The sequence below is a fragment of the Phalacrocorax aristotelis genome, chromosome 17, assembly GCF_949628215.1.
Source record: "Phalacrocorax aristotelis chromosome 17, bGulAri2.1, whole genome shotgun sequence".
In the NCBI taxonomy this organism is placed as follows: domain Eukaryota; kingdom Metazoa; phylum Chordata; class Aves; order Suliformes; family Phalacrocoracidae; genus Phalacrocorax; species Phalacrocorax aristotelis.
Window position 1 is genome coordinate 3,946,801 of NC_134292.1, and position 26,709 is coordinate 3,973,509.

Below are 26,709 nucleotides of genomic sequence, written 5' to 3' on the forward strand. Positions count from 1 at the left end.
ATCAGAACGAAGCCTGCCTGTACTATCTTAGTACTGTCCCTATGTCTGCATGTGTTAATGTCATGTCTAATAACATGGACACATACTGGTTTTCCAAGCTTCAACCAAAAATATTTGGTTGTTTCTGACAATAAGGCAGAGAAAGAAATTGTTTTGTAGATATTAGAAAATCCTTACCCTTGATCTCTGGAATGTTCCTGTGGTCCCAGACTTTATAGCAGGGACTGAAGTTTGACCCTTGCGAAGGATGTGCGTCCATCTAAAAGTCCGCCTAAACCTAGTTATTAGATCATAAAGAGCTGCAGTTTGTTAACCAAGTACCAGTCTCCACTGGTTCTGCAGCTTTGTTGTGAAATGCTTAGGGAGATCTAGATAAGAAGCCAACCTTCCCACTAATACTTGTTTACGCTGATACTGTATACAGAGGAGCCCTTGCAAAAGCAATACCCAGTCCAAGGATGACCCTGTTATAATGCTGCAAGGACTGAAGCTCGCTCCTGTGTGCCATCTGGTTATGCAGCGTTGTGTGTTCATTTACACCTCGAAATCCTCACAATCTAATAATTTCTCACTAGCCCCAGCCTACCAGATCTATCTGCACTAAGCTCTCGTATACTGTTAGTGGGTATATTCTCACAATGGGCTCAGTGAAGTGTCCCTAATGTGATTGTCCATGCCAGTGGCTGCTCTGTTGCAGCCTACAGGATTTTCTTATCAGAAGGGAAGGATTTATGTAATGCTCAAAACTAACCAGCCACTACAAATTCATGTTTTGCTGTTTTAGCTGTTCTCACCTCCCTGTTTTCAGGCTTCAAGGTATCTCATTGAGCATATGACTGACTGGGAACTTGAGAGACAGTACAGATATATGCTTAATTTAATGCTAAATGGCAACAATATAAAGATTTTGATATTGCAAAGAGCCTTGGGCCAAGTTCTCAACATTAAATAGGCATAGCTGTATTAGACTCTGTATTTCTACGTGATGTAGATCTTGTGTTTCATGTCAAAACAAAAAGAACTCTGTCTTTCTGCCTCAGATCTGAATCTTATTGCGTAGCTTGTAAATGAGAATATCTGGTGTGAATTCAGCTAGATTGATAGGAGCAGCAAACATCCCCTTTTTGCTCGCTTAAGTAGTACAATGCCACCTGAGCAAGTCTCAGGTGGTTTGCTTGAGCCACTCCTCATCTCAGGGGGCGACCTCAGGAGGCCTCTTAGCTGTGTCGGAAATGGTATAGACAGAGATGTTGCCTTAAGTACTCCGGACTTTGAATTATTTAACTATCGTGGAAGGAAGTGGGGGCTGGGGTAAGCATGGCAAAGGAAAGGAGAGATTATTTCTCCCTTTTGTAAAAGTATATTGGGTTCAACGTCATACCATGAAATATCCAGTGCAGAACTCAGGGGCTGCTCCAGTGGATCTTCACTGACTTATCCAATTGCATGGAACATGGGGATACTTAACCCAAATCTGTCGGTTTTAATTATTTTCCTCTGGACAGATAAAAGCTTTCTATAGGTTCCTGTAGAATATTTGCTCTTTCAAGCGTTCCTCTGTGCTTTGATACTAAACGATTAAAGCATGCTAAAGAAAAAAACAGCCCCAACCTTTAGCTCCCTGTTCTTGGGCCCCCTGACTGCAGCTTTGATTGTTGACCTAAATTCCCCTTTCATAACTGAGTCCTGTCACCTCTGGTTGTAGTCCCCCAGCAAAACAGGCATGGCCAACTTTCAGAAGTGCAGGGCACTGTTTTCCGTTCTGCCTTGCACGGCTGTGACGGGCTCCGCAGCACACCTGATGTGTTCAAAGTCAAACTGACCTCCTTCTTCCCCTTCCCCCAGCCTCTCAGCTCTCAGCTCCTGGAAAGGAAAGCATAACAAGTCCTTTTTTTTTCTTTTCTTTTTTTTTTTTCCTTCCAGTTGCTCGGCAAAGTGGGGAAAGTTTCTGCATACAGAATTAAATCCTTAGGTAATTTTATGGCTGGGCTGATTAATGGGAAGATTGCTCTTAGCAAGACACAAGAAAACTGCACTGAAGTGAGAGAGGGAGGCCTGGAGTCTGTTATTGATAATATTAAAGTGGATTACAGCAGCTGGCATGGGCTACTTCGGCCTCTCTTCTTTCAAACTCTGCCCACAGAGCGAGCTACTTAGGACTCCAGCAGCTACAGCCTCTAGCTGTGAGTTCCCGTTTCTCTGTGGCTGCTGCTGATAAACATCTGCTCCAATCTCGGCATCGTGAGCTTGGTTACAGCAATGCCTCGTGTCCTCACCCAGGACTTTCTTCCAGAAGTTCAGCAGCTGAGGCTACACAGTGTGCTCGTGCGGCCAGATCCCGTCCAGCGCCCAGGGCCCATGCAAGGATGCGGCTTTATTTAAGTCCCCAGCAGAGCCCTGAAAACAGAGTTATATAAATCATACACTGGCCTTGGTTAGGGCCTCCTGGAAGAGGTCAGGCGGACATTCGTATACTGGAGCAGTTGTGGGTCAGTAGCGAGAACATTGAGATTTCACTTGTAAAAAAGGGGAGCAACTATATTTCTGATTTTCTCTGTTTGGCTTTTGGCATTGGGGCTTCGGAGCTTAATTTTCCAGGTTTCCCCACTCCTTTGATGCCTAGGATTTTACTTTTCCCATAAAGGACAAACATCACGGGACTGCAAGAAGCCCGTGGGCCATCAAAGTCTGTCTTTGGCCAAGGAACAGGAACATGGCACCTTACCCTGTTCATGCACTTCTCTGGAGTTGTCTGAAAAGTGACTCACTTTGTGGGGAAGGAGGGTTACCAATGGTTCTTACTGGAAAGCTGAACTAACGCCTCTTCTTTTTTTTAAAATAAAAGGTAGAATTATGTTTTAATCCCTTGGGTTCAGGAACAGGAGCTGTATGGGGGAAAAAAACCATTCAGACTAAGGAGTTAGAAGGGCTTGTCAGTACTCTTCTCAGCTGTAGCTCCATCCCTTTCTAGCAACTCAGGGCAAGCAGAAGTGAGGAAAACTGTTTGCTGCTGTATGAAACTTGTACATATTTTTTTAATCTAATTGCTGTGGGGAAAACAAACATCAGTTTTATTTCGCACCATTTCTTGGCTCAGAAACTTCAGGCATATTCGCCAAATTGTGGTTTTGCAGTCGTTGGCTTGAGTCTCATTTACCATGAGGCCTCTTTACACCACTCTTGGTTTGTAAAGGGATATTTAAGTAGCTAAAAATGTCCTTTACCATATTATTGTAAAGAATTCTCAGTGTAAATAAGAATCTAAACTCTGTATGTTTTCCATGTAAATGTTGGTTGTGGTCACAGCTGAATTTTGAAATTCAGAGTGTCAACCATTGTGAGGGGTGATTTTGCTCAAAACCAGCCTTGTTTGGGGTAAAAGAGGCCTCTTGTTTAAAATGTTCTTAATTATGTCTGAGAAATAACTCATGGCTATGGAACCTTTTACTAAATTGAAATAAATTGTGAAAACATCAAATTATTCAGTTTTCAGAAGTTCTGGCAATTATTTCACGTGTCCCTCTTCCAATGGCTTTGCCCTTATTAGTTGTCATAGAAGAGGTAATAAATTCTTTTATTATGACATCCGAAGTCCCAGCTGAAATTAGTTTCATTGTGCTGGGGACAAAACGGAAAAGTGACACTCCCTTAGCCGGAGGATTCTTAGTCTAAAGCCAAAAGTAAGTGAAGGATTGGGAAAGTAGGTACAGCATACCAGCAAAAGAAGGTCATAAAGAACTGGTACGACTTGCAAGTTATAGGGAGTGTGGGTTTCTTATCTCTTTTCTTACCCTTTTTCCTTTCTCTTAAGAATAAAACAAGTCTTGCTGCTGAAGGGCTTGTGTTCAATCCATCTTTTCATCAAGAGTTGGATGTCTGTAATAGTAAAAGTTTGAGAAAAGAATACTGTACGTGGCATATGGATTCAGTAATGACCTTTGCCCTAAACTAGAAAATGTAAGGAACTGGAATAGTAGACTGTTTTAGTTCAGCAGCTTTCATACTGGCATGTTCAGTGGTGTCCCTATTGTCACTGTTTTTTTCTTTTCCTGCCCTCCTTTGGCTCCCTGTAAATCTTGAATTGATGGCAGCTGTTTGAGCCAAACTCAAGACACGTTGCATCACATCAGGGTTTAAATGCTCAAAGGCAAGGGAGGATTGCTACTATTCTGTAGTATTCCTCCAGCAGCTCCATCTGTTCAGCTGAGGTCAATCACTAGCATCATGCAGCACTTCAGAGAGAGAGGAAGATATTCTTTAATGCTGGCTAGGAAACTGAATTTCCATTCCACAATAATTTATTAGTTCTTTGGGGGAATATTTCCAGCCCCAGTCAGTACAAAAAGCCAAAAAACTTGACCCGTAAAGAGTGTATGGTGGACTTCCCAGAGCTGGAGACCCCAGAAGCCTGTTCCAGGACTTCCAGCCATCTGTCCGTCCAACAGCAGGGATTTTGGATGCCTTAAGAAGCAGGTGGAGAAGCTATTGTGTGTGCAGCTGCCCTGTGGTCCGCAGGCCTGGAGAATTCGGTCGCTGGGTGGCAAAGGTGGCAGGAGATGATGGGGAGTGTGGCTGGGCTGGGTTGACCTTCTATGCTTGTGGTCAAGAGAGCCGAGCGAGTCCCTGGGGTTCCCCTGGCCGTGTCGATGACCCGTACCTTCTCCAAGAGATTTGTTGGGACTAGCGCATTTCTGCATTGCTTTTCCTGCTCTCACCATGTTGGCATTTCTTGGCAGGCAAAATCTCTCTTACAAAATCTCTGACCAACTCTAATGCTTCTATTAACAATAAGTTCAGATTTTTATAACTTTTTTTTTAATGACTTATTTGGAAGAGGGACTTGTCTTGCCAGCTGTCTTCTCATTCATTGCAGTATTATCCACCCACTATCGTTGGACAATACCTTCATTTGAGGTTCATAAAAATGCAGATGTTTATGGTCTCTCATATCTCTGAAAATGAACGCTTTGTAGAACTATTTATTCCGTAAAGAAAAATTTAAAAACGCTTAAAAAACAAACTCCAGAAGGTCATTGGTAGCTTCGGCTCTCCTGTCACAAATTTCTCAGGTAAATATCCATCCCAGCAAATGTAATTTTTTTTAGCATATTTGTTTTTTCCTTCCCTGGTTCTCCTCTCCTTTCTCGTGATCAGAAGTAGCAGTATAAACTAGAAGCTGGTCGCGAAAAGGTTTTGAACTGAGTGCGCCCTACAGATGAATAAACATATTACCTTCCGAACCCTGGGATCTCTCTTCCAAAGGCAACAGGAAAAGGGGGAGCTCAGAGTCCCTAGCAAAATACCAGCGCGCAGAAAAAAGGCCTGTTTAAATTTTTTTAACTTTCCCATCAGAAGACTTTTTTTATGGGGGGCGGAGGAGGGGAGGGGAAGGGTGTGAGGAGAGGGGGGAAGGTGGGTGCTGGGAGAGGGGAGGAAAAATACAGTGAATGCTCCTGTAACCTTTGCTCTGTTGATACTAGACAAGACTGCACTGTTAATGAGTGATTGTTAACAGATGGCTGTTGAGCAACTTAGTCAGAAGCAGAAGATGTTATTTGGTTGTAGTGCTGGGAGGGTTAGGGTGCAGGGGTGAGGTAAGGGGATATTTAGTCTTTTCGTGAGGACTGAACTGTCAGAGATTTATGATTTTCGTTTAGGCTTTTGGAAGTGAAGGCTTGGGGGAAGGGTCGCCTCCTATGTGCTGATAGTAGAAAGGCCGTTTGGTGCTGAAGGATCTAACGATTATTTTTTCAGTTGAGGGGTGTTCCTGCAGCCCTTGGCGTTTGAGAACTGAAAGATGGAAATGTATGTCTTCAACTTGCCAAACCAATTGTCCCAAACTGAGAAGGTGTGGGCTCTTCCCACCGCTTGGAGCTGTCTGAAGACCGGTTGAGAGAGCTTTAGGTGTGGATCCACACATTGTCTGTGAGAGAAATCATTAGTGTATATTCCCTGCAGTGCACCAAATTGTTCTTGTGTGTGTGTGAGGGGGTAGGAATCTTTCCGAATGCGTGTGTCCATCCGTGCATGTTTCTCGTCCTTTCATGGTGTGGTGTACACCTTGTTCAGCACATCCAGCATACCAGTGTATGCCATTTGCTTACTGATTTTTATTGGGTATGGGTTTGAAGGTAGCCTGAACACATCACATTCACGCTCTGTGGGTGCTTGATCCTACCAAGATTGTGGCGGCTGCCCAGCGTTTCTTAAACTGTGCAGTACTTAGATTTTGTACTTATTTCTGCTCTGGACCTTATTAGATACAGGGTTCAGGGGTATGAGATATGAGTGAGATCAACAAGGATTGCTTCTCAAGACTGTTCTTATTTTCAGTCAGCGACGTATAGGTTGAGGGAAGGTAAGAGCCAAATGCACGGTACAACATTTTGCTGACAGAAATTAGCAAAAGGTTTTTGGTCAAAAAAGGGGAATCCCATTCGTACACGCCACTGGCAAAGCGTGACCTTTAATAGCAAGTCTTAGCTTGACCTCCCACAATCATGCGCCAGGTGATTTAATGTCTTTCTTGTACACTAACTTTCTAGCATATGTAGGTGAGTGTGTGTATATACATATAGAGAGCTATATTTATACAATTGAAAGACTAATTTCTTTATTCTGTCATCCTTATTTATTCGTATTTCTTTTTTGGGGGCACATAGGACTGTATGACAAATGTTCTTACACCTCCCGTGACCGAGGATGGGTCCTGGGGATTAACACCGTCAGTGACCAGGGGAATAGAGACCCCCGCTATTTCTTCTCTCTGAAGACGGACCGTGCTCGCAAAGTAACCACCATTGCAGCACATCGCAGCTACCTCCCCAACCAGTGGGTGCATCTGGCTGCCACGTATGATGGGCACCTGATGAAACTCTATGTGAATGGTGCCCAGGTGGCCACAAGTGGAGAGCAAGTGGGCAGCATCTTCAGTCTTCTGACCTTGAAGTGCAAGGTGCTCATGGTTGGAGGAAATGCCCTGAACCAGAACTATCGGGGTTACGTAGAGCACTTCAGCCTCTGGAGGACAGCCCGGTCTCAGAAGGAGATCTTGTTGGACATGGGCCAGGCAATTCACAGACAAGACACGCCTCTACCTCAGCTAGTTCTTCAAGACAGTTTACTGAATGTGAAAAACACCTGGTCTCCCATGAAGGATGGCAGCAGTCCTCAGAGCAAGTTCAGCTATCACCATGGCTATTTGCTGGATACCAGCCTAGACCCTCCTCTCTGCGGACAGACAGTGTGTGACAACACGGATGTAATCGCCAGCTACAACAAGCTCCCTAGCTTCCGCCGCAACAAAATCGTTCGCTACCGTGTGGTAAATCTCTATGATGACAAGCACCAGAACCCCACCGTCAGCCGGCAGCAGATTGAGTTCCAGCACCAGCATTTAAATGAGGCTTTCAGCCGCTACAACATCACCTGGGAGCTGGAGGTGCTGGAGGTGAAGAACTCTTCCCTTCGCCACCGACTCATCCTGGCCAACTGTGATATCAGCAAGATTGGGGATGAGAACTGTGACCCTGAGTGCAACCACACCTTGACCGGGTACGACGGCGGAGACTGCCGACACGTACGCCACACGCTCTTCAACAAGAAGAAGCAGAACGGTGTGTGCGACATGGATTGTAATTACGAGAGATACAACTTTGATGGTGGGGAATGCTGTAACCCAGAGATAACAGAAGTCACCAAGACGTGCTTTGACCCATATTCTCCTTACAGGTAGGCAATTTCTTAAACAAACAAGCTTTTGTGTGATCATATCAATGAATATTTGTCTAGGCATTGATCAGCCAGCTGGTTGTTGAACCCTTGTGTTATTGGCATTATGGGCTTTGGAGTTTTTAAGTGATTTAATTTTTTCTTAGTATTTAGCTCACATTACAGTTAACTAAATGCAATCTCAGTAATGGTCTCAACAGTGACTTCATGGTGAATTGCGATTCCCCATCTAAGCTAAAGAAAGTTAGTGCTGAAGACTGAAGCAGCCAACTTTTGGAGACCCACTAGTTGCTGGTTATGAGCAGTATGTTGTAGCATTTCACAGTTTATTTTAACCACAGACTCTTAGGAGTAGGGATTGGATGTCATAGAAAACTCATATGTATTTGGAGAGGGAAGAGCCCCTCAGGCATGGAACAAAACATAAATACTCTTAGGTAGACTTTAATTATGTAGGACTTCTTTGAAGGTAGGTTGGTTATTCTATATTCTTAATGCTCTAAGTACAGCTGTCTGTAAGCGCTGCTGCAGAGGGGCAGCTGAGTCTGTGGGTTATGAGGAGGGAGGTGGGTACCAGGTTCCTGGCGTGCTGTTGCACACGTTGGGTGGATAATTGAACTCTTCTGCACCCTTCTCATACTTATGAAAATGGGGGTGATGCCACTTCCTTGGAGATGGCAGGGCAACTTTCTGTGGGTGGATGTGAGGTTATAAAATCCTGAGCGCCTTTGTTGTAGTTTGAAGAGGGGCACCCCTGAGACACTTGCATCAGTTGAGCGCCATGTATTTACAATGACTCCAATTTGCTTTTGATCATCTTCAGATAAGAGTTAGTATATTTAAGTAGAAAAGCGTTCCCAGTGAATGAGTTAGAAATATAAACACACAGAAGATGAAGGTTAAAGCTGGAATTGTTGTCTCTATCCCATGTTAGTTTTTTTTTTAGGGCAATTCATGGAGTCATGAGGGAAAACCACGAGACGGTCAGAACACCCAGTGTTGTCAACGCTGAAGTTCAGGTTAAGAAGGAAAGTATGAGATGTTCTGGAGTCCCTTCCATTATAGCAATTCAGGCTAAATTTGTAACTTCCTTAGTAGAGAGAATTTTTTAAACAACATTATCAGCTCTACTGGAGCTTTAAATACACATAATTAAGCTGCAAAGAAATGCTTCCTTTCTAGTTGTTCTTTTTTTTTTTTTTAAACTCCAGTGAGGTTGTTTTTTAAAAAATCCTTATAGCTCAGCTTGACTTCAGTCAGTTACCAGCGAACAAAGCTCAAATGAGGAAATACTTTAAATACTAATGATTGAAAATATTGAAAGGAAAAATACCAATCTTTTAATACTGTTCAACTGGAGAGGAACACAGCTAAGCAAATATCATCAAAAGCATAATGCAAATTGGATTGTTTTAACACCGTAGTTCTGAGAACTTGAGGTGTTAGTTATAACAGCTATGACAATTTTTAGAAAAATACATTATTTTTAATCTGATAGTACCCTTTTATCACTTGTTCTGTGACCAGCATAATACCCATACAAAATGAAACAAGAAAAGCCTTTTAAATTTTAGTTCACAGATTTAAGACTGTGCCTCAATGTTTTTCTGACCTACAGAGATGTTTCTATTTCAAATGAAGTCTTTTTGCTGCACAGATTGTACTTGCACAAGCCCAAGCAAAGAGTTGAATTCCAAAATCGGAAGTTACTTTAACACAGCATAGTTGCTTTTTGTGTGGAGTTACAGGTTCCTTTTGGAGACAACCACCTTGCTGAACTTGTCTGGAGGATTTGTGTTTCATGGCATTGAGCTCACAGATCTCTTATACGTTCATTTTGTCTTGAGAAGCCACCTCCTCTTGACTGACACACTTAAGTCAATGAGGGAGGCCTGAAGGTCCTCTTCCACAGCGTAGAGCTTGAGAAAATCCATAGACCCTCCAAACACTTTCTTTTAAAAACAGATAGATTTCATTTGTCTTTGTGCAAACATTGTAATGCAGGATTGATCATTGTCCAATGAAACCAAGAAGGGCACTAGAAGATATTCCATCTGTCTGGAGCCTTTATCTGGTGGCTGATGTGCTTGGGCTGAGCTCATACCCACCACTACGATGGGTGTTTGCACTCAGCAGGGCAAAATACAGCTGTCAGGCCTATGGACTTGATCAATGAACTTTGAAAGGCTGAACACTGCTTTGAGTATTTAGGCTAACAAATACAGGTTTTGGGCAGTGGCTTTGGCAGCAAAGCCTTCATTGACTAAAAGGGTGAAGATCCAAACCCTGTGTTTGGCTTTGGCATTGCCCTCAGCATCATCCCCTGAGAGAGATTTCCATGCCAGTTAGTGACTCAGTCAAAATCTGTGACTCAGTTGGCACCATCTGGGCCCATTTTGCACCACCAGCTCCTCTTGTCATCACTTTAATTGGCAAAGAGTCCTCGGTCCCCTCTAGTGCAGGCCTTGCACCACATCAGTGAAGACATCTCTACAGCCACTGAGGGCTCACATCTAATTCCAGGTATTTCCTCTGCCAAAGTTTAGTCTAACAACAGCAGAAGAAAGAGAAAAGAGCCCTCTGTCTGATGAGGCATCGGATAAAAAGGGGAATATAGATGAAATGGGACCAGTAAAAAGTTTCCTGAACTTTGTGCTGAAAAGACTCTTCACAGCCTTCCTTGGTACTGGGAGGGCCCACAGTTGCTACTGGGTTTTGCTCCTTCTACACCCTTAGTGTCAGCAGTTGCAGCCAGCTGTTCACCATGCAGAGTTTGCTCCTGAAATACTTTTGTCCTTTGGAACCAACCAAAAAGTGCTAATGGTTGATTAATGCTGTTATAAACAGGAACCCTCTTCAGTGCCTCTTCAACCCCAAAAGAAGATGTATCCGTTCCCAGTCACTTTCCCTCTTCTGACTGTCTCTGTCACAGCCCATCAAGCCTCCATCCTGGGACAAAGCTGCTATGAGTCTTGTTACAAAAAGCTCTGTGGATGCTTCTGGACTAAGTGCAACCACAGACATGATACCACTGAAACAATCTGAAGACACCTCTGATCTGCATTATGTTTCTTGTGATCCCTTTGGCGGCACCTTGGACAAAGTGCTCAGGTACTTTGATGGTGTCCTTCAGCCACTCTTGTTGTTCAGCTATGGTGACCTTAGAGCTGATCCCGGCAGCAGAGCTGGGGTTTGCTTTTTTTTTTTCCCCCTCCCCTCTCCAACCTCTTTTTCTGGCATCTCTCCAAAAATATTTTCCTCCAAAGAGCTGATATTCTGTGCCGTGGTCAGGTAGTGGGGACGTTGGTGCGTAGATGTTTAAGTACAGTGGCATAGCTGTAAAGAAGTTTGCCAGAGGGACAGTTCAGAGGGACAACGCCGATGGATGGGGACTCTGCTCTCAGAGCTGCTCATCAGAAAGCTGTAAACATTGTGGTACCAGCTAGATCATCTCTCCTCTTTTTTAATAGCCTCCAGGGAAAACCCAGAAGATTGGTTATCATTAGCCACACAGCAGGCTTTATGCAAGAATATCTGCCTCACTTCTTTTATTAATTTCATGAGAATGGGACAAAATGTATTTAGTTCCAGCACAAGATTTACAAATACTGTTCTGCAGTTCTGGGAAATTAGAACATGCTAAGATCATACAGTCTGGCCCAATACAAAAGGAAGGATTAAGGATAAACACACTTGCCAGAAAGACACATTCCTTGTGTTGTTTGGGATGTTGCTGGTTACAAAATAGGGAAGACTGAGCTCATGACACCTACCATGGCTCCTTTTCAAAAAACTTGAAACAAACAGCAAGGGATCGTAGGAAATCATGCTCTGTAAGTGCCATTTGATGTGGCAAATTCTTGCACCATACTATGGTTAACCGAGCCATTCCTTTAATGTAATATTGGGCTTGCACATCAGGCTTCACCACAGGATCGCATGGACAGATAAGAAAGCATTCCCCTTGCTGCCTTCTTAGGAAAATGCTGATGAAATTCCTGAAACAGGAAAAGCTACTGGAGTGTCTTCAAACTCCCTCGATTCATACAGTCTACTGAATACTTGCTGGAAATCCCCTCAGAATAACCGACCCTGGGGACAGGCTTTCTCAACATCCACATGTGTGCCCTGAAGGCTCCCGCAACCCTTCTGCTCTGCCTAAGCGAGGGGCAGGGGTGACCCTCGCACGCTCCGTTGGCAGCACCTGCCTGCAGACTCAGGCTGACACAGAACCAAAGAGCTGGAGTCCAGCGCCCTGCTGATCCCACCCTTTTCTGTGGCCTTTTCCAAGGCTTGTATTGTGCAGTTCAGCAAAGCTTAGTGTTGCATCATATCAGCTCGCTCAAGATTAAGGGCATTGGCACGTTCCAGTCACACATAAATTCGACTCTGAATACATGTTTGAACAAGTTGTAGAAATCTCCATAGTGGTTTTGAACGGCAATGGGTATGGCAGAACCTTGTATGATGAGCACACCCTGCGAAGCTGTGTTGGATGGCAGCGGCAGCATTAAAAGCAGGAGGTGGCTGGCTAATCCACAGCCTAGGTCAGCCTCGTGCAGATAGCTGAGCGGTGGCTGCACTTCAGGGCTCTTCCACGGTGTTTCAGATCAGATCAGCCTCTTAACTCTTTTTCCTTGTCTTCCACTGGAAATCTTTTCATGAGGCTTCTTTGCAAAATATGGTCAACTTACTCTGGCGGAGGGCGGATACTTAATGCCCTTTTCTAGGAGCTAGAAGAGTTGTAAGAAAAACTCCCGGATCCCCAATACAGGATTAATTTCCACCTAACACTAAAAAGAACAGAAGTAGTTCATCAAAGCTCTTCAGTTCAGGAAGCTTGAGACCTTAATCCCTTGCCTTGAAGAGACCATTGTGCAGCTCTTGACATCAAGGATTCCTGCATTCACACAGGTATCAGACGGACATATAGCAAATACCTGAGTTTTTGTCTAGGGATTCGGTGTTAAATGTCCAGTTCTTTAATTACCCACCCCAGGGCTGTTTAGAAGGTGGAGAGGTAACACTCTCAAGGACAGAGTTGTATCTTGTATCTTGGTAGTTGTCACCCAAAAGCCAAGTCCCAACAGGAAATCCTCTGTTCTCTCTGTTTATTCTGTCCTCTATTCCAGATGTCAGGGATGTTAATCAGCTGGGAGGAGTTGCATCTGTTCCCATGCTAGCAACTGACATTTATAAGTCTAGTATTGAATTCTGATATAGACAGGACTTCAGTACTAAAGAAACTATTTCTACATATACGATTGCACACCCTAGAAACAGTAGGAGTTTGCTCGATTTAGCTTGACCCACAGTCATCTTTTCCAACAGTTTTTTTCAAGAAACATTTTTTCCCCAAGACTCATAGGACTCATGGTTTCTTTCATGGACGTTATCCATTATGTAAAAAGATCACTGTCTGGTCAAACTGCAGGATGCGTGGAATGAAGACAGCCTATAAAATCTATGGAGTAAACTATCAGAGATCATTAAGAATCCTTGTGGGAGACAATATATTAAAGAATTATTATACTCTCCAGCGCTAATGCAGACCCATTTGGCTCTGACTCTGGAACCCCACACGGAAGATTTGCAAGCGCAGAGTCTGCAGATTTGGCAAAGCCTGAGCTTGCCCCTTGCTGCTCTGCAGCACTGCGTCCTCCAGGGCCAGCTGCCCAGTGGGTACGGACGCTCTCCAGCAAGCCCTTACCAGCCTCTGTTTAAGCGAACAAGGTGGAGCTCATCCCCTCCCATGTTCTGAAAAGTAGCAGTGTGTATAAGCAGATTTATTCTCTTTGCTGATCAATTCAGATTATACTGCCTTGCACACAGACCCACAGTTTGATCACGTCTAACGTGCCTCTTTAAAGTGCTATGGGGCTTTGCATTAATCACCCTGTTTTTCTCCCACATCCGCTTGTGTACGACCTCCCTTCACCAGCGGGTGTGAGGTGTCCTCGGCGTTTTTAATTAGCGGCAGCTGAAACCTTCTGTAGATTCAGGAGGTAGCACCTTTCGCTCAGAGAAAGATACGAAGTACAGGTTATTTCTGTGGCGAGCTTAGCCAGGTGCAATACTTATATTTGCAATTCCCATCCTATCTTTCAGAATTCTTTTCTGATAGGAATGTAAGTCCAATTCTTACAAGCAATAGCTGCCCCCTGGGGAAACACAGAGCAGCCACCTCCACCATGCTCCATTTCCAACATCCCTGAGCACGACGCATCTGACTTTGCCCCTCCCGTGGATTGCTGGAGTTGGACAAACAGTACTTCAGTTGTTTTTTTTTTTTCCCCTCTAATGATCCCTTCACTGCTGCTACCAGTGGAAATGTACAGAAATCTTTCAGAAGAGGTGATGCTGACTTGTGCTATGTCCTGGGGGAGTTTGCTCTGTGCAGCCACACTTCAAACCCTCGGCATTACTGGTGCCTTCACGTAGTGGGTTCGCGGGGTTCAGGAGAAGGGGTGAGAAGGATAAGGTGAATTTTCTTTATATAGTCTCAGCTGAAAATGTCGATGTGAGCAGAGGCCTGAATACCGGCCTAGCGGCTCTGCCTTTGTCCGATATCCGTGAACTTAATGCAGGGGGAGAAAGCCAACCCAGAAGCGTGATTACTCAGAAAATAGCTAGTTTCTACAAGTAGTCTGTATTCTTGCATAGAAAAATACCTTTATGCCACAGACGACTTGCCTGCAGCCTCAGGAGGTGTGATGGAAAGATCATGAAAAGGGATGCAAGTTCTTAGCAGAAGAAACAGATAATACTGTGGCAGTGCTATGACTTTCAGAGCAATGATGTTCTTGATGCAGCTGGGAGGGTTCAAGCTTACAAGTGAGGCAAGTTTAAGCAGTAGGCAGATGTCTTTTCTTAAGCCAAGCAATAGTGTTAGGAAAAACACATAATATAAAGAAGGGCTTATGAGCTTGAAAACTTGTCCTTTTTTTCTCCCAAATTAATCAGCTGATCTGGTACCAAAAACAATAATAATATTTCTCCCAAGAAGTCATTGCGTGTGATTTTTTTGTAGTCGTTCTTTTTTTAGTTTGTTGGCCTGTTGGGGATTTCAGAGGTATGACAAGGAGCGTATGTCATCGGCTCTGGGTATCTATGTATGTTTAAATGTGATAGGTGGAACAGAGCGAGGAGGGGATTACCTAGAGGGAAAGGTGGTGGAAGAGAGGACGGTCTTGGAAAAGACTGAAGGAGAAAGGACGCAAAAGCAGATTTGTAGGCAACAGCATGGAGCACAGTCTGTGTCTATTGGCCCTTGTCTGAACTTCTCTGGCACCAGTTCCTGATGTTTTAAGTCCCTGTCTGCCTCCTCCCTATTCTGTCTTCCTTCTTTCCCCAACAAAGGTCATCCCTCCAGTACAGGCTCCCTCCTCTGCCCAGTCTAGGGCTAGGGGAGAACCCAAGAAGTGGGTGTCTCCGCTTATCTTCTCTTAACTGCAATGAGAAGAATTAATTGTCCCTCATATGCCCCAGGATCAGGACAGCGTGGAGCCGTCCCATCACTGTTGCACCTCTCCCAGCACTGTTGCACCTGTCCACCACTAAGATGTGCTTGTGCAGACTGGTGAAGCCAACTTCAAAGTACGTGTGAGGCTTATCCATTACCTATATGACAAGATACCCACTGAAATCATCATAGAGAGTCCTAAAAGTTTCTCTTTGTGCGTATTTGAGAAGGATGAAGCGTGTGGGTGATCAGAGGGGCTACGGAGAGTTGCTGGTAATGATTTCCTTAAAGCTCTCAGGAAATGCAATGATGCAGAGCCTCACAACAGATCTTTCAGGATTCCTGAGCTACTCTGGAATCAATTCAATGTTTGTAACACATGTTCATAAAAGCTATGTTGTAAAAAAGCGTGATGCTGATAGCCATAGTCATCTTTCATCCGTTAGGGCCAGTTTCATTGAGTAGTAGGGTGGATATATCCTCACCCCACAACCTGGTAGAGTGCTGAGACCAGGAGTACAAACCACTGCCATCAAAAGCAGTTCTGTGTTTGCTTGATTGCAGCCGTGGCTGAGGTGGAGTTACAGGACCCACATACAGTGGAGGAGGATTAGGAGCGCTTGCTCTGCTGGGGTCAATGAAATCCTGTCCTTTAATTTTGTTCTGAGTAGATTTGCTAATGTGGAGTTTCTCAGGGTAACTCAACTGAACCTACCTAGTTTGCACATAATTTCAGCACTCTAAATTAACATAAATTTGCAAGAAAGTATTTTCAGGTTCATCAGTAATGGATGGGTGGCTACACCATTGGAGTGCTTGTTCTCAGCTTCCAAACGGATCAGGGTGAGCTGCACTGAGGAGACTTTTTGGAGTACTTAAACGTTTGGGCTATGAAACCCTAATAAACCTCCAAAAAGCCAGGAAATTTGGAGTGAAGGCTGAAACTCCATACCTAGTGCACCCTACTGGGTTTTTGTATTTCAGAACACGTTATGTTTGTTCACTGAAATATCTCCAGTGTGGAGCTCTTTAAGGTGGAGTTTCACCTTTAACTCTAAATTTCCTGGCATGTGTGAGTTTGAAGTACATGCTTAACTTCTCCCCAGTGTTGTTTTTCATTTTTAATTTCCTTTTTCTTTTAAAGGAAGGACCCTGCTAGAGGGACCCCTGCTAAAAAGGGACCCCACTGAAACCAAGATTAGAGTTTTTGGCCTAATTTGATCTTTCTGAAATTCTTCAGGAGAACTAGGTTCAGCAAATTTTTTTCTACCGTTGTTTAAAAGACTCTCGTGGCCAATCCGCCCCGGTGAAAAAGATCAATAAAATCTGCACCCTACAGACCAATTATTTTAGAAGGTACCCAGATGTTTGAGTACTATTTGACAAACCTTGGAAACACAGAACATCTCATATACATTCTAGTTAAAGATCTGGTCGTGGCTATTGATATGTGTGAGCTGTTTGTTGTGAAATGTATTATTTCCATTAATTCAATAATTGCAGAAGCAGCCCATATTTGCTGTTGACACTTGCTGGGTTACATCAGTGATGGTACAACAGTGGAAACATCAGTGGTTTGGAATGACAGCAGTGGCAATTACCTGCAATGCTTTTAAAAATAATTTTGGCCCTAGATGTTGAAAAGATGTGTCATCACTGATTTGTGTGAGGGCAGCTTCAGCAGGGTTGAATTACAAGGCTTTGGAGAATAAAATTCTTTCTGCTGCCTCAAAGTGCATCTTTTGAGCTATATTGCTAGTAGATAATATGGAATAAATTTGCTTCTCATGCTATAACCTTGTCGTGTCAATAAATTGAAGACTTCGGTGAGAAGCTGTGGTAGTTTCCCCGGCACAAGGCCCTGTTAGTTTTTCAAATCATTCCCATCAGCTTTGCAAGGTGAATTTATCTTAGTGAAATGTCACTAGGGAAATTTGAAAAGTGCTGAAGTTCCGTGGCATTAGCTTTGCAAATACCTGCAGCCTCAGACCAGGCGTGCCGTAAGTGCGGACAGCCCGAGCCTGGTTTCCAGAGGGCTTGAGGCTCCCGTACCATCACCCTTGCGATGGCTGTGGCATCGTATGGACTTTGCGTGGAAGTCCCGGAAATTCAGCCAATTCTTGAGGATTTTTGAGAACTTTAGTTCATGCAAACGAAACTTCAAAGTGAAATCTGGGGAGGGTTCCTGCTGCCTGGAGCCGGGGACTTTGTGACCAGCCAGCCTTTCTGTGATGGGACTGGTACCCTTCAGTGCTGAGATGGTGAACTCCCTGTATCCTCTGCGAAGCTGAGTATTTCTCATTCTGACCCATAAAAGCACTTTGTCGCTTTACCAGGAGACAACAGTCCTCTCCTTTCACCCTTTCCAGTACGGCCCCGTCAACATCCTTGTGTTGTATTTCCAGCCTTGACTTTGTAATATGGATCACAGCTGGTTGGTTTGAATTTCCCCTGAGTTACCCAGGATGCTGCTGAAAGCACAGGAAGAGCAGAAATGCTTTAATCAGTTAAATCAATCAGGCAAAAAAGAGTAGACTAGACCTTAAAATTTACCCTGTGACCTTTGATACTCGCTGCGATGACGTCTTTGTTCTATTTCTTTAAGTGCAAGAGTTTATTGGGACTTGGCAGAAGGGTGGAGCGAGGAAGACACAGGAGGGGGGTTTGCTGAGTTTAAAAAAGGAAAAAGAAAATGTCAGTGAGAAAATGGAAATAACCTGATATTTCTCCAGCCTAGTGCTGGAGTCGGCTTCTCTTTCCCTCTGTTGCAGGGAAGGGGCTCCTTTTCCGTTAGCTTGACTATGGCCTTATTTAATCAGTTTGCTCTGACACGGAGCCAAGAAAGGGCTTTGCTGTGTGATGCCGGGTCCTGCGTGCGTTCAGGCATCCACAGCTGTTCCCTAGCAAGGGTTGGCTTTTGACTACTGAGGTATTTTTTTATAGCCACAGAGGGCAACTATTAATAGATGAGATTTACCAAAACACAGAGCTACGCAGCGTGGTGTGGAGGGGAAGAGGGAAACCTGTGTGATTTATGCCAGGAAAATTCCATGTCAAAATTATACAGAAAGACACAGTATAAATGAATATGCCAAGAAGGGGATTTAATCTGTTACTCGGGCCATGCCAGCATTTCTCCTCCATTAAGGACCTGCCCCATCGTGAAGCGTGTTGCTGAATTACTTCTTCAGCATTAAACAGCACAAATTATACGAAGGATAAAGGTAAGACACATAAACACAAAATACCAGTTTTTCTGAGATGTGATTAGACTGTGAAAGAAATACCAAAAGGAAGCGGAGGCATTCCTGACCCTGAAGACGTTTCAGTTTGATCAGATGTGGGATTAGGGTTAAAATGTGAAGAATTCCACATTGTGTGGTAGGAACGGGCTGATCAGGAGTTTGCCTCTTTGTTTATTGATTCATTTCTAATTTCTGTGATATGATGTAATGAGACTTGTGCCCTTGTCAGCCTTTCAAATTATATTCGTATATCAAAGAAGACGGGTTAGGGAGCATTGAGCAGAAAGGAGTGAGGGTGTCAATTTAAGCATCTTTCACAGTCAGAGCTCAGACATTGATTAAGTAATGTAAAATCCAGATGATATCAATTAATAGATCTCTCACTGTAATCATCTACACATTTTTTGTGCACCCTCCAAAGGCACAAAAGGGAATTATATTCCCAGGACAAGACCCACTTGTGGGTATCAAAATCACCTTTACACTTTGAAAAGCTTTGCCTTAAGTTGTTTTGTGTTTGCTTGATTCATTTCTTTGTTTTGTTTAATTAAAAACAAGACAGGGAGAGATAAACTGGTGAAAAATCCTAAGTAAATAAAGAAATATGATACACTTACTTAGAGAACGTGGGTAGACCTCAAAAAGGCCAGAGCTTAGTTTGCTTCATGTGAGCATCAGAGAGCATGGAAATGTTTCCAAACTGTCTGAACTGCTTAGGTTTGCAGAACTGGTTGAGAACAATTACAAAACAGGATTTTTCTGTAATCTCCTGATTTCCACGAGCTTGATGATGCTCTATTCCTGTCTTCAATCCCAGCAAGCACAAATAGAGACAAACATAGGCATGCCTGAGAAATAGTAAGAATTACATAAACTTATGTTATTCAAAATGCCTGAATATGTTTGGGCTTGGCATTTCCGATTAAGGTGTTTTAATTTGCCTTCACATTTGGCTTGCTTTCTGTTAAGGACGAATTCTGAGAGTAGCTGATCTTTCCCAAAATGTGTAGTCTCAACGCTATTGCACTAAGTGCTGAGGATAAACATTGGCTATTTGTAGTTGTTGCTCAGTTAGTTCCTTAGGGGAACAGTCGTGCCACCTGCTCACAGCCGGTATGGGCACACAGCATAGGCACGATTTAGAGAATTAAATCTTAAAGTCTTTATAATTGCTGGAGAAAAGGTAGGTTCTTCCACTAGGATCCAGAGCACCTAGGTTGGAGGCTCAAAGTAGCTATGTAATGCCACGCACAGTTTACATCAGGCTTCCCCATCACGCTGCATTCCTGAACGGTCATTCAGTCTTTTCTATTTTTACGTATATAATGTTGTTCCAAACGTATGTTATGCTTTCTGTCTGGACTAAGTTACACATCCCAAGCTCTTTCAAGTCCGTAGAAAGATTTGAACTCCCGAAGACTTTGGTCTCTGGCTTCGATCTCTACATTCAGGGCACGGGTAAGGTTGAGAGCCTTCCCGAGACGAAGGGCGATAGCTGAGAGGAAAGCTGCTGCAGAACAGCACTGCACTAGAGTAAGCAGAAGAAATGTTTTGGGTAAGGATTGATGGCAACAGTTCACTGCATTATGAAAATTACTTCCCTTTTGCCTCCAGCCTTTTTACCATGACTGTGTCAGTGCCAAGAACCAGAACTCGCTCACTAATTCTTCCAGAATTGATCGGTCATGATAAACTTCCAAGCGCAGAGTAAAATGCTTCCACTGGACACATCGGAGTGTTTCTCCCAGTTTGTCTGAAGAAATCTGTGCTGTTTGATCCCCCTCGCCCACCTGGCACCCACTTGGATTCAGAAAAGGGCTAGGAGTTCCTGGCTTCTCCTCATACACTCAGAATTCCTCTGTTTCACTTCTGGGGATAGATTTATTCATGTGGTTTTGCTTCAGAATGTCCTATGTTGTCTTAAAAATGCAGGCTCTAATCTTTAGCTATCGTCATCTTGATTAGACGCAAAGTTATTTTTTTATCCATCTGGGAACAGTACGTGAAGCATTTCCAGTTGTTGATCTAGAAAACCATCAGGAGGAGACAGTCCAAGAGGTGGTTCCGGGATGCCTTCTCTTGCCCCACAGCTGAGTAAGGCAGGATGTCAGGCTTTGCAAAGTTCTTGAGATGTACTTGAGCTGGCAGCAGAGGAGTTGTGGAAGTGAGGGAATTCCTAACAGCCCCGCTCTGTCTTTGACGGGGAGCTGCAAGACATTTCATGCTAACATACGTTTTATAAATGCGGGTTTGTATAATTCAGGGTCTATGTGTGGGAAACAGTGGACAAGAATGACAACCTGCGATTTTTGCCGGATCCTCTGCAAAGCTGGTTTTGTAGTCATCAAGATCTTAAGTACTGTAGTAGTCATTAGTGACATGTTACCAGTAAATTACTGGAGCAAATCAGAGCAAAAGTTGATGTGTGGTCAAGAAATGCAAATAGAGTGACAGAAGGTGCAAATGTTATGGGGAAGTTGAACAGCGGGGCCTGTCTGTAGTGGCCGTGCTCGTGGCAAAAGTTGGTCAAGAAATTTGCCGTACCGGACAGTTAGAGTTTCCCCCCTCTTGGGTTAGTTATTTGACAAGGGAGAACAGATCTTTGCGTTCTCGTAGCCCTTGTTAGAGGTCTGTGTTTGATTCAGTGGATCCACAGGCTTGTAGTGCCAAAACAGGCAATTTCTGCACTCATGTCTGAAGGCCAAATATATGGGTATGATTTCCTATAGTTTACTGTTACATGCTGGATCAGTATTGTACGTTTCATAAGCTGCCAGTCCAATTTTGTAGGGTCTTGGGAAATGTGTCCTCCAGGGAATGCTTACAATCAGCCTTATGTTTTAGACTGATAGTGCCTGTTTTCTGGTACACATGTTAGCAGATCCATATGTGAGGCAACCCACACGTCCTTCCATCCAGCTAATAACCTGGGCACTCGATGTGTCTGCTGCCCACTGTTTACTTAAGGGGTAGAGGGCCTTTTCTGCTTGATATAACCTTCAGTTCAAGAAACACCCGCTTTCAGAAGCACACATGTACAATGGTATTTGCTTTACCTTGTATCCATGCGGGAGTTGCAGCTCCTGCATAGGTTTAAAAACCAGAGAGTCTGAAAGTTCTTGAGTGTTTGGAAAAGGCACATTTGCATCTTTCCTCCTGCTGCTTGTCTCTGGCTCTACAGAGAGAAATGAGGGGCAGGGTTTTGATGTCAGGGAGTGAATTACGTTAGCAGTCTCTGTTACAGTCATTGCTGCCGCATTTCGTCTCCCAACAGTGGTTACTTGACAAAATCATGATCTAAGTCCTCTCTCCTGCTCTTTCTTTTCCTTTCTTTCTGTCTTCCTGGTGAACAGGAATAGAATTTTTTTTTTTTTGGGGGGGGGGGAAGTTGGATTTAGAAAATACGCTGTCCGCAATATTTTCTTTCTGCAATTCTGAACTATTTTCATTGCAGGTGTGTTGGTGTTTCTGCCAGATCACCTGGCAATTTACTGTGGATTCTGGGAACTTCAAAGCTATGTGTTCTTATGTGAAATTTCTGTTTCAGTGACTGACGTTTTCTGTTTCCTTGTAATCTCTTCACTGCTGGGAAAGAACAAGAGTAACTAGCTTTTGTAGATCTCATAATATTTAGTGGTTCTTTGAATCTGACTATTCAATTTTCTTTTTTTATTCTTAAAAAATGTGTTCAAGACTTCACTGGTGTGATCCATCAATACCCCCTGAAAAAAAAACCAAAAACCAACCAAACAAACAGAAAACCAGGAAGCAAAAAGAGCTAAATATTAGTCCTTTGTTGTAACAGGGAGAAAAAAATCTCATGAACTTTGAAAATGTGAGGCTTTTAGTGCCAGGGCACAACCTTTTCCTGGTTTCCCTGAACTGAATTCTTCATCACCAGACTATGTTCTTTGTGATCTCTCTTTGGTGTCTCCTACCCATCCTGCATAGGATGAAATAAGAGGAAAATTCAACCAGTCTCATTTGAATCAGGTTTTCATTTCTTTCTCAGAAAAGAGGAAAATTGAGATTATCCTAACCATAAGCCATTGATGATCTGCCCACTGCAGCAGGACCAACTTCATGCACAGCCCTGCCAGGAGGTTAAGAAACGAGATTTGGAAGTCCATGAGTTGTAAAAACAAAAACAGAAAAGAAGCGGCATCTCCAAAGCAAAAGTGATGTTTTGCAAGATGCATATTTGGACTGGTTATTTTGGCCCATCAACTCCAGAAGTATCTGTAATAAACATGCTAGGTCCTTCGTGGTTATATATGATTTTATTTTATTTTTTTGCTGATGTCGGCCTGATTCCAAGTCGCTCTTCATTCCAATAGCAATGTATATCTCGCTTTGTGGCACGGGGTTTATGAGCAGGGAGGATTAGTGTCAAAAAGTGAGATGAAAGGAGCAAAGAATTTGATCTTTTTTCATCCTGCATTTTTTTCTGCCTGTTGATTAGGGAAGATGCTAAAGGACCAGCCCTCAAAGCCCCAGCTGCACACGCCGGCAGGGACGGTGCCACGTGTCACCCGCCTGCAGGAGCGGTGACTAACTGCAGCGCAACTGCGAGCACCCCGAGGCCGCAGGGCTCCCTGCCCCGACATGTGTTTGCCTGCCTAAAAATCCCAAAGATTCCCTCGGTAGGTGACCCGCCAGAGCCCACTGAGGCAGGGTCCTGACCCGTCCTGCCTGCCGGCGGTTGCCTGCTGCGAGGGCAGACGGCACAGGTAGACGGAGGCCAGGACAGAGCCGTGCCCATGCAGTAGGGTAACCCCATGCTTTCTGTGGACTCTAACGAGGGGACACAAAGCGTTTCCCGGTGCTCCAGAAGTTCCAAACGTGGGTCACCCCAGCCGTGACTCCCCAGGGTCACGCCAGCCAGGCACTTGTTTGGGCAGGCCGCAAACGTGATCTCAAGCCTGACCCCACAGCCACCGGCATGGAGATGAGAAAGACAAGGCTGGGGTTGAGTATTAGTAGTGGAAACTGTTAGACAACTTTAAAATAGAGAGTTGGTATGAGCTACTCCTATAATTAAAGAAAATTCTGAGTCAAAGCCTCAAGTTTCCTCTTGATCTCTGACTTCCAGACTGATTAACAGAGGCTCTACCTAACTCTTGACCTGATTCAGGGGAGTGAGGACAGGCTGCATTCCTGGTCTCTGGTGCTTTCCGTGAAAAAACCAGGTTTGTTCTGGTGACTGAAACCAAATTGTCCTTTACTTGAACTATTGTGTACTGTACTATACACGTATCTGTTGGTTGTTCTGGGAAGCTCTGGGATGAGAGGTGGTATGTAAACGCCAAATATTATTAGAATGGTGGCTGTGTGCTCATTGAAAGCAGAGCCCTCGTTCCACAAGAAAATCTGTTTATGAAGTAAATGCGCTACATTGTCTTCAGAAACTGTGAAGTTGAGGGATTCAGGAAGGACCAGCTTATTGTAGGGAGGTCTGACTTTCCATCCTCTGAGCACTGGGCCTCTAGGACTTTTTTTGGAGACTGTAAAATATGAGTAAAAGATTGTAAAAAAAGAGTGAAGGCTTGTAAAATATGATTAGTGTCCACCAGAAGAAAACTTAAAGGATCAGTAACACAAGCCACCGCTTATTTAAAAGAAAGATGATCCATATTATCACAGAACATACGCTCGAGAGATCGAGTTTCTAATCCTAGCTGTCACCCTGAATGGTTTTTTTACTCTGAACAAATTATTGCATTTCGCTACCTCAATTTTCCCATTCGCAAGGCAAGGAAAAATTATTCCATTTGCCTATTTCATGGCTTCTTCAGTCATGGTAAAATTTCTTGAGGGGAGGCCCAGCGCAAGGGTTCTTGTCCCACTTTAGTATCGCTTAAGCCCTTGGACGGGGTTTGGAGCGGTGCAGAGGGCTTGTGTCAGGGCTTTGACCAGAGTGGAATTTCTGTCTTCATGTTTAGGAAGCATTTTGAGGCCCAGAGGGGAAGCGCTGTGGAAGTGCCAAGCAGTATAACTGATGGTTAAAATAGCCTAAAATATATATACCTTCCTATACTGATTTAAATTGTCGAGTATACGTGAATGAGGTTTGCTGCAGCCAAAAGGTTTTCATAAAGTGGCAAAGGAAATCTGTTTTAACAGAACGGGTTCCTGAAAATATCCTTACGCCACTTCTTTCTTTATCGTTTGACTTTTCTCCTTGTTGCAATGGTTCAGCCTGTAGGGTCTGGAAAAACATCAGGGTAACCAGGGCAGAGGGAATATCAGATGGAGATGAGGGATGGATAAGAGACAAATTACAGTACATTTCTCATGGGTCATTTGGCTCTAGTCTTGAAAAGGAGAGAGAAGAAAAATCCCAAAGTAGTAAAAGAAAGAACAAGAGACAACCAAAACAAATAAACCTGCCAGTGTTGCTGATTTCAAAGGACTGTAAAATGTGCATATATGCATCATAATGCTTTGCTGTTTTAAGGAGATGCGTCTTGAAATGTTCCGTGCTTTAATCCTACTCACTGTCTCAGAAGTTAATTGTACAGTAAGATCACGATTCTCTTTGCCAAGGCTTTCCCTTTGTTTTCTTTTTAATTCCTGCAAGTTGGCCAGCCAGCATATCTTTTCCTAGTTCTGTGTAGTTGGTTAGCTTAATTATTTTTTATGGTCGTGCGAGGGAACGGGGTTTTTCAGTTCTTGTTGCACAAGTGAACTCAAACATTGCTATGCTCTTGGACATGGACCTTGCAAAGGAAGAAGGCTCAGTGATCACATATTTATGGTCTGTAGCACTGCAAGTCTCTATAAACCTCCATAAAGGTTATATAAAGGTGGGATCTCTGGTATAAGAAGTGGGCAGTAAAGCCTGGGAGGGTAAAGGGAGAGAGGGAACAAATGATTTTGTGTACATTAACAGCCACCCCAAATTTTTGCCCAGAGCTCAGACAGAACATGTTTGACATTTGAAAATTTTTGCATCATCTTTTTCCCCGTTCTTTTTCCCTGAGCCTCTAGTCTTCCTTATCCTGGCCAGAACCAGCAGCAAAAGTGCCGGGGGAAAAAAAAAAGAAGATCTGTTTTCACTGTATTACTGAATCTCAGCCCAGGTTTGTGAAGGATTTGGCAAGGATTTACAAACCTTTGAGAGAATCCGTATGGAGATCTGAGGAAACCCGCCTCCCTCCTTAAAAAAGCAAGTTGCGTTGGCCAGAAATTGGGCAAAAATTGGTCGTTTCAGCTGACGTTTCCTTTGAGATTTTGGATTTGAACCTGTAGCTGCACTTTGAGAATCAGATTTTGCTCTGACTAACTCTAGATTGACACTGGAGCAAATACCTCACAGTCAGAGCTGATACTCGTGTGCGGCCCGGTGAGAACAGGAGTTGGCTCAAAGTGCGAGCTGACATGAAGCAAACCTAAGGAGGACCCAGAGCTGGGCTTGGAGTAGTCCAACCGTCAGGTTTATTCCAACCTGTTGCTGTGGTTCAGCCCATTAAGTAGATATTGCATTTACGACATCCAGCAGTTACCTATAGGCAGTTGTATGAAATACAGCTGTATCATTTAGTCAAGGTCTCTGTGAGAAAGTCAGATAAGGCTGAGCAGGGGCCCGCCTCTAGGGTTCTATAGACGATACTACTGACTTTTAGAACTCAGTAGCAAATAATTTCCTTTATGGATGGGGTAGGGTTTTTTCCCTTGCAACCCCATAGATATATAGCGCAAAATGTTACAGTGTATATGTGCGTACGTCTAGGATTGTCCTGCTGGAAAGCCGACGTTTCAAAGCAAACGGAATGAAACTGATTACTTGATAATTGTCAAAATTCCCTACTTTAGACCAAGGAGTTGCTCTTAGTCTCTGTTGCAGGATTAAGAAAACCCAGACCCAAATGAGTCCTATAGTTTGCACAGTAAAGCTCTATAATATTTTTTCTTTTTTTTTTCTGTAGGATAAGTAAAGCCTGAGTCACTAGCATAATGGTAGAATTAATTCAGTTTAGAAAAAAGGGCACCCTAGGATCAACAAAAACCCAGATTTTTGTAGCCGTGTGGCTTTTATTTTGCAATACGTGTTGCTTAGGGTCAGTCTTAACTGTAGGACTGGCCACTGATGTCAAAAAACCCTCGTCCAGCTTTAACCAGCTAACGGGAATGCATTAGCAGTGTCACGGAGAGTGACACAGAGTTCAGCACAGGCTACCAAACCTACCCGAGAAGCTGGGTTTATATTTGAACAATTATCCTAAGTGTCTTTTCTTGGATGCTTATCATTACTATTTTTTTCACCAAAAC

At 43.6% G+C, this 26,709-nt stretch overlaps 1 protein-coding gene across 1 annotated transcript in view; it reads left to right on the forward strand.

Annotated features, from left to right (window-relative positions):
- The window catches only part of PAPPA (pappalysin 1), a 181,284-nt gene that overhangs the window by 19,623 nt on the left and 134,952 nt on the right, over positions 1-26,709 (forward strand). Inside the window, exon 2 of the mRNA XM_075111900.1 lies at positions 6,663-7,731. Within this exon, the coding sequence (XP_074968001.1) occupies positions 6,663-7,731 (1,069 nt within the window). The remainder of the gene's footprint in view (positions 1-6,662; positions 7,732-26,709) is intronic.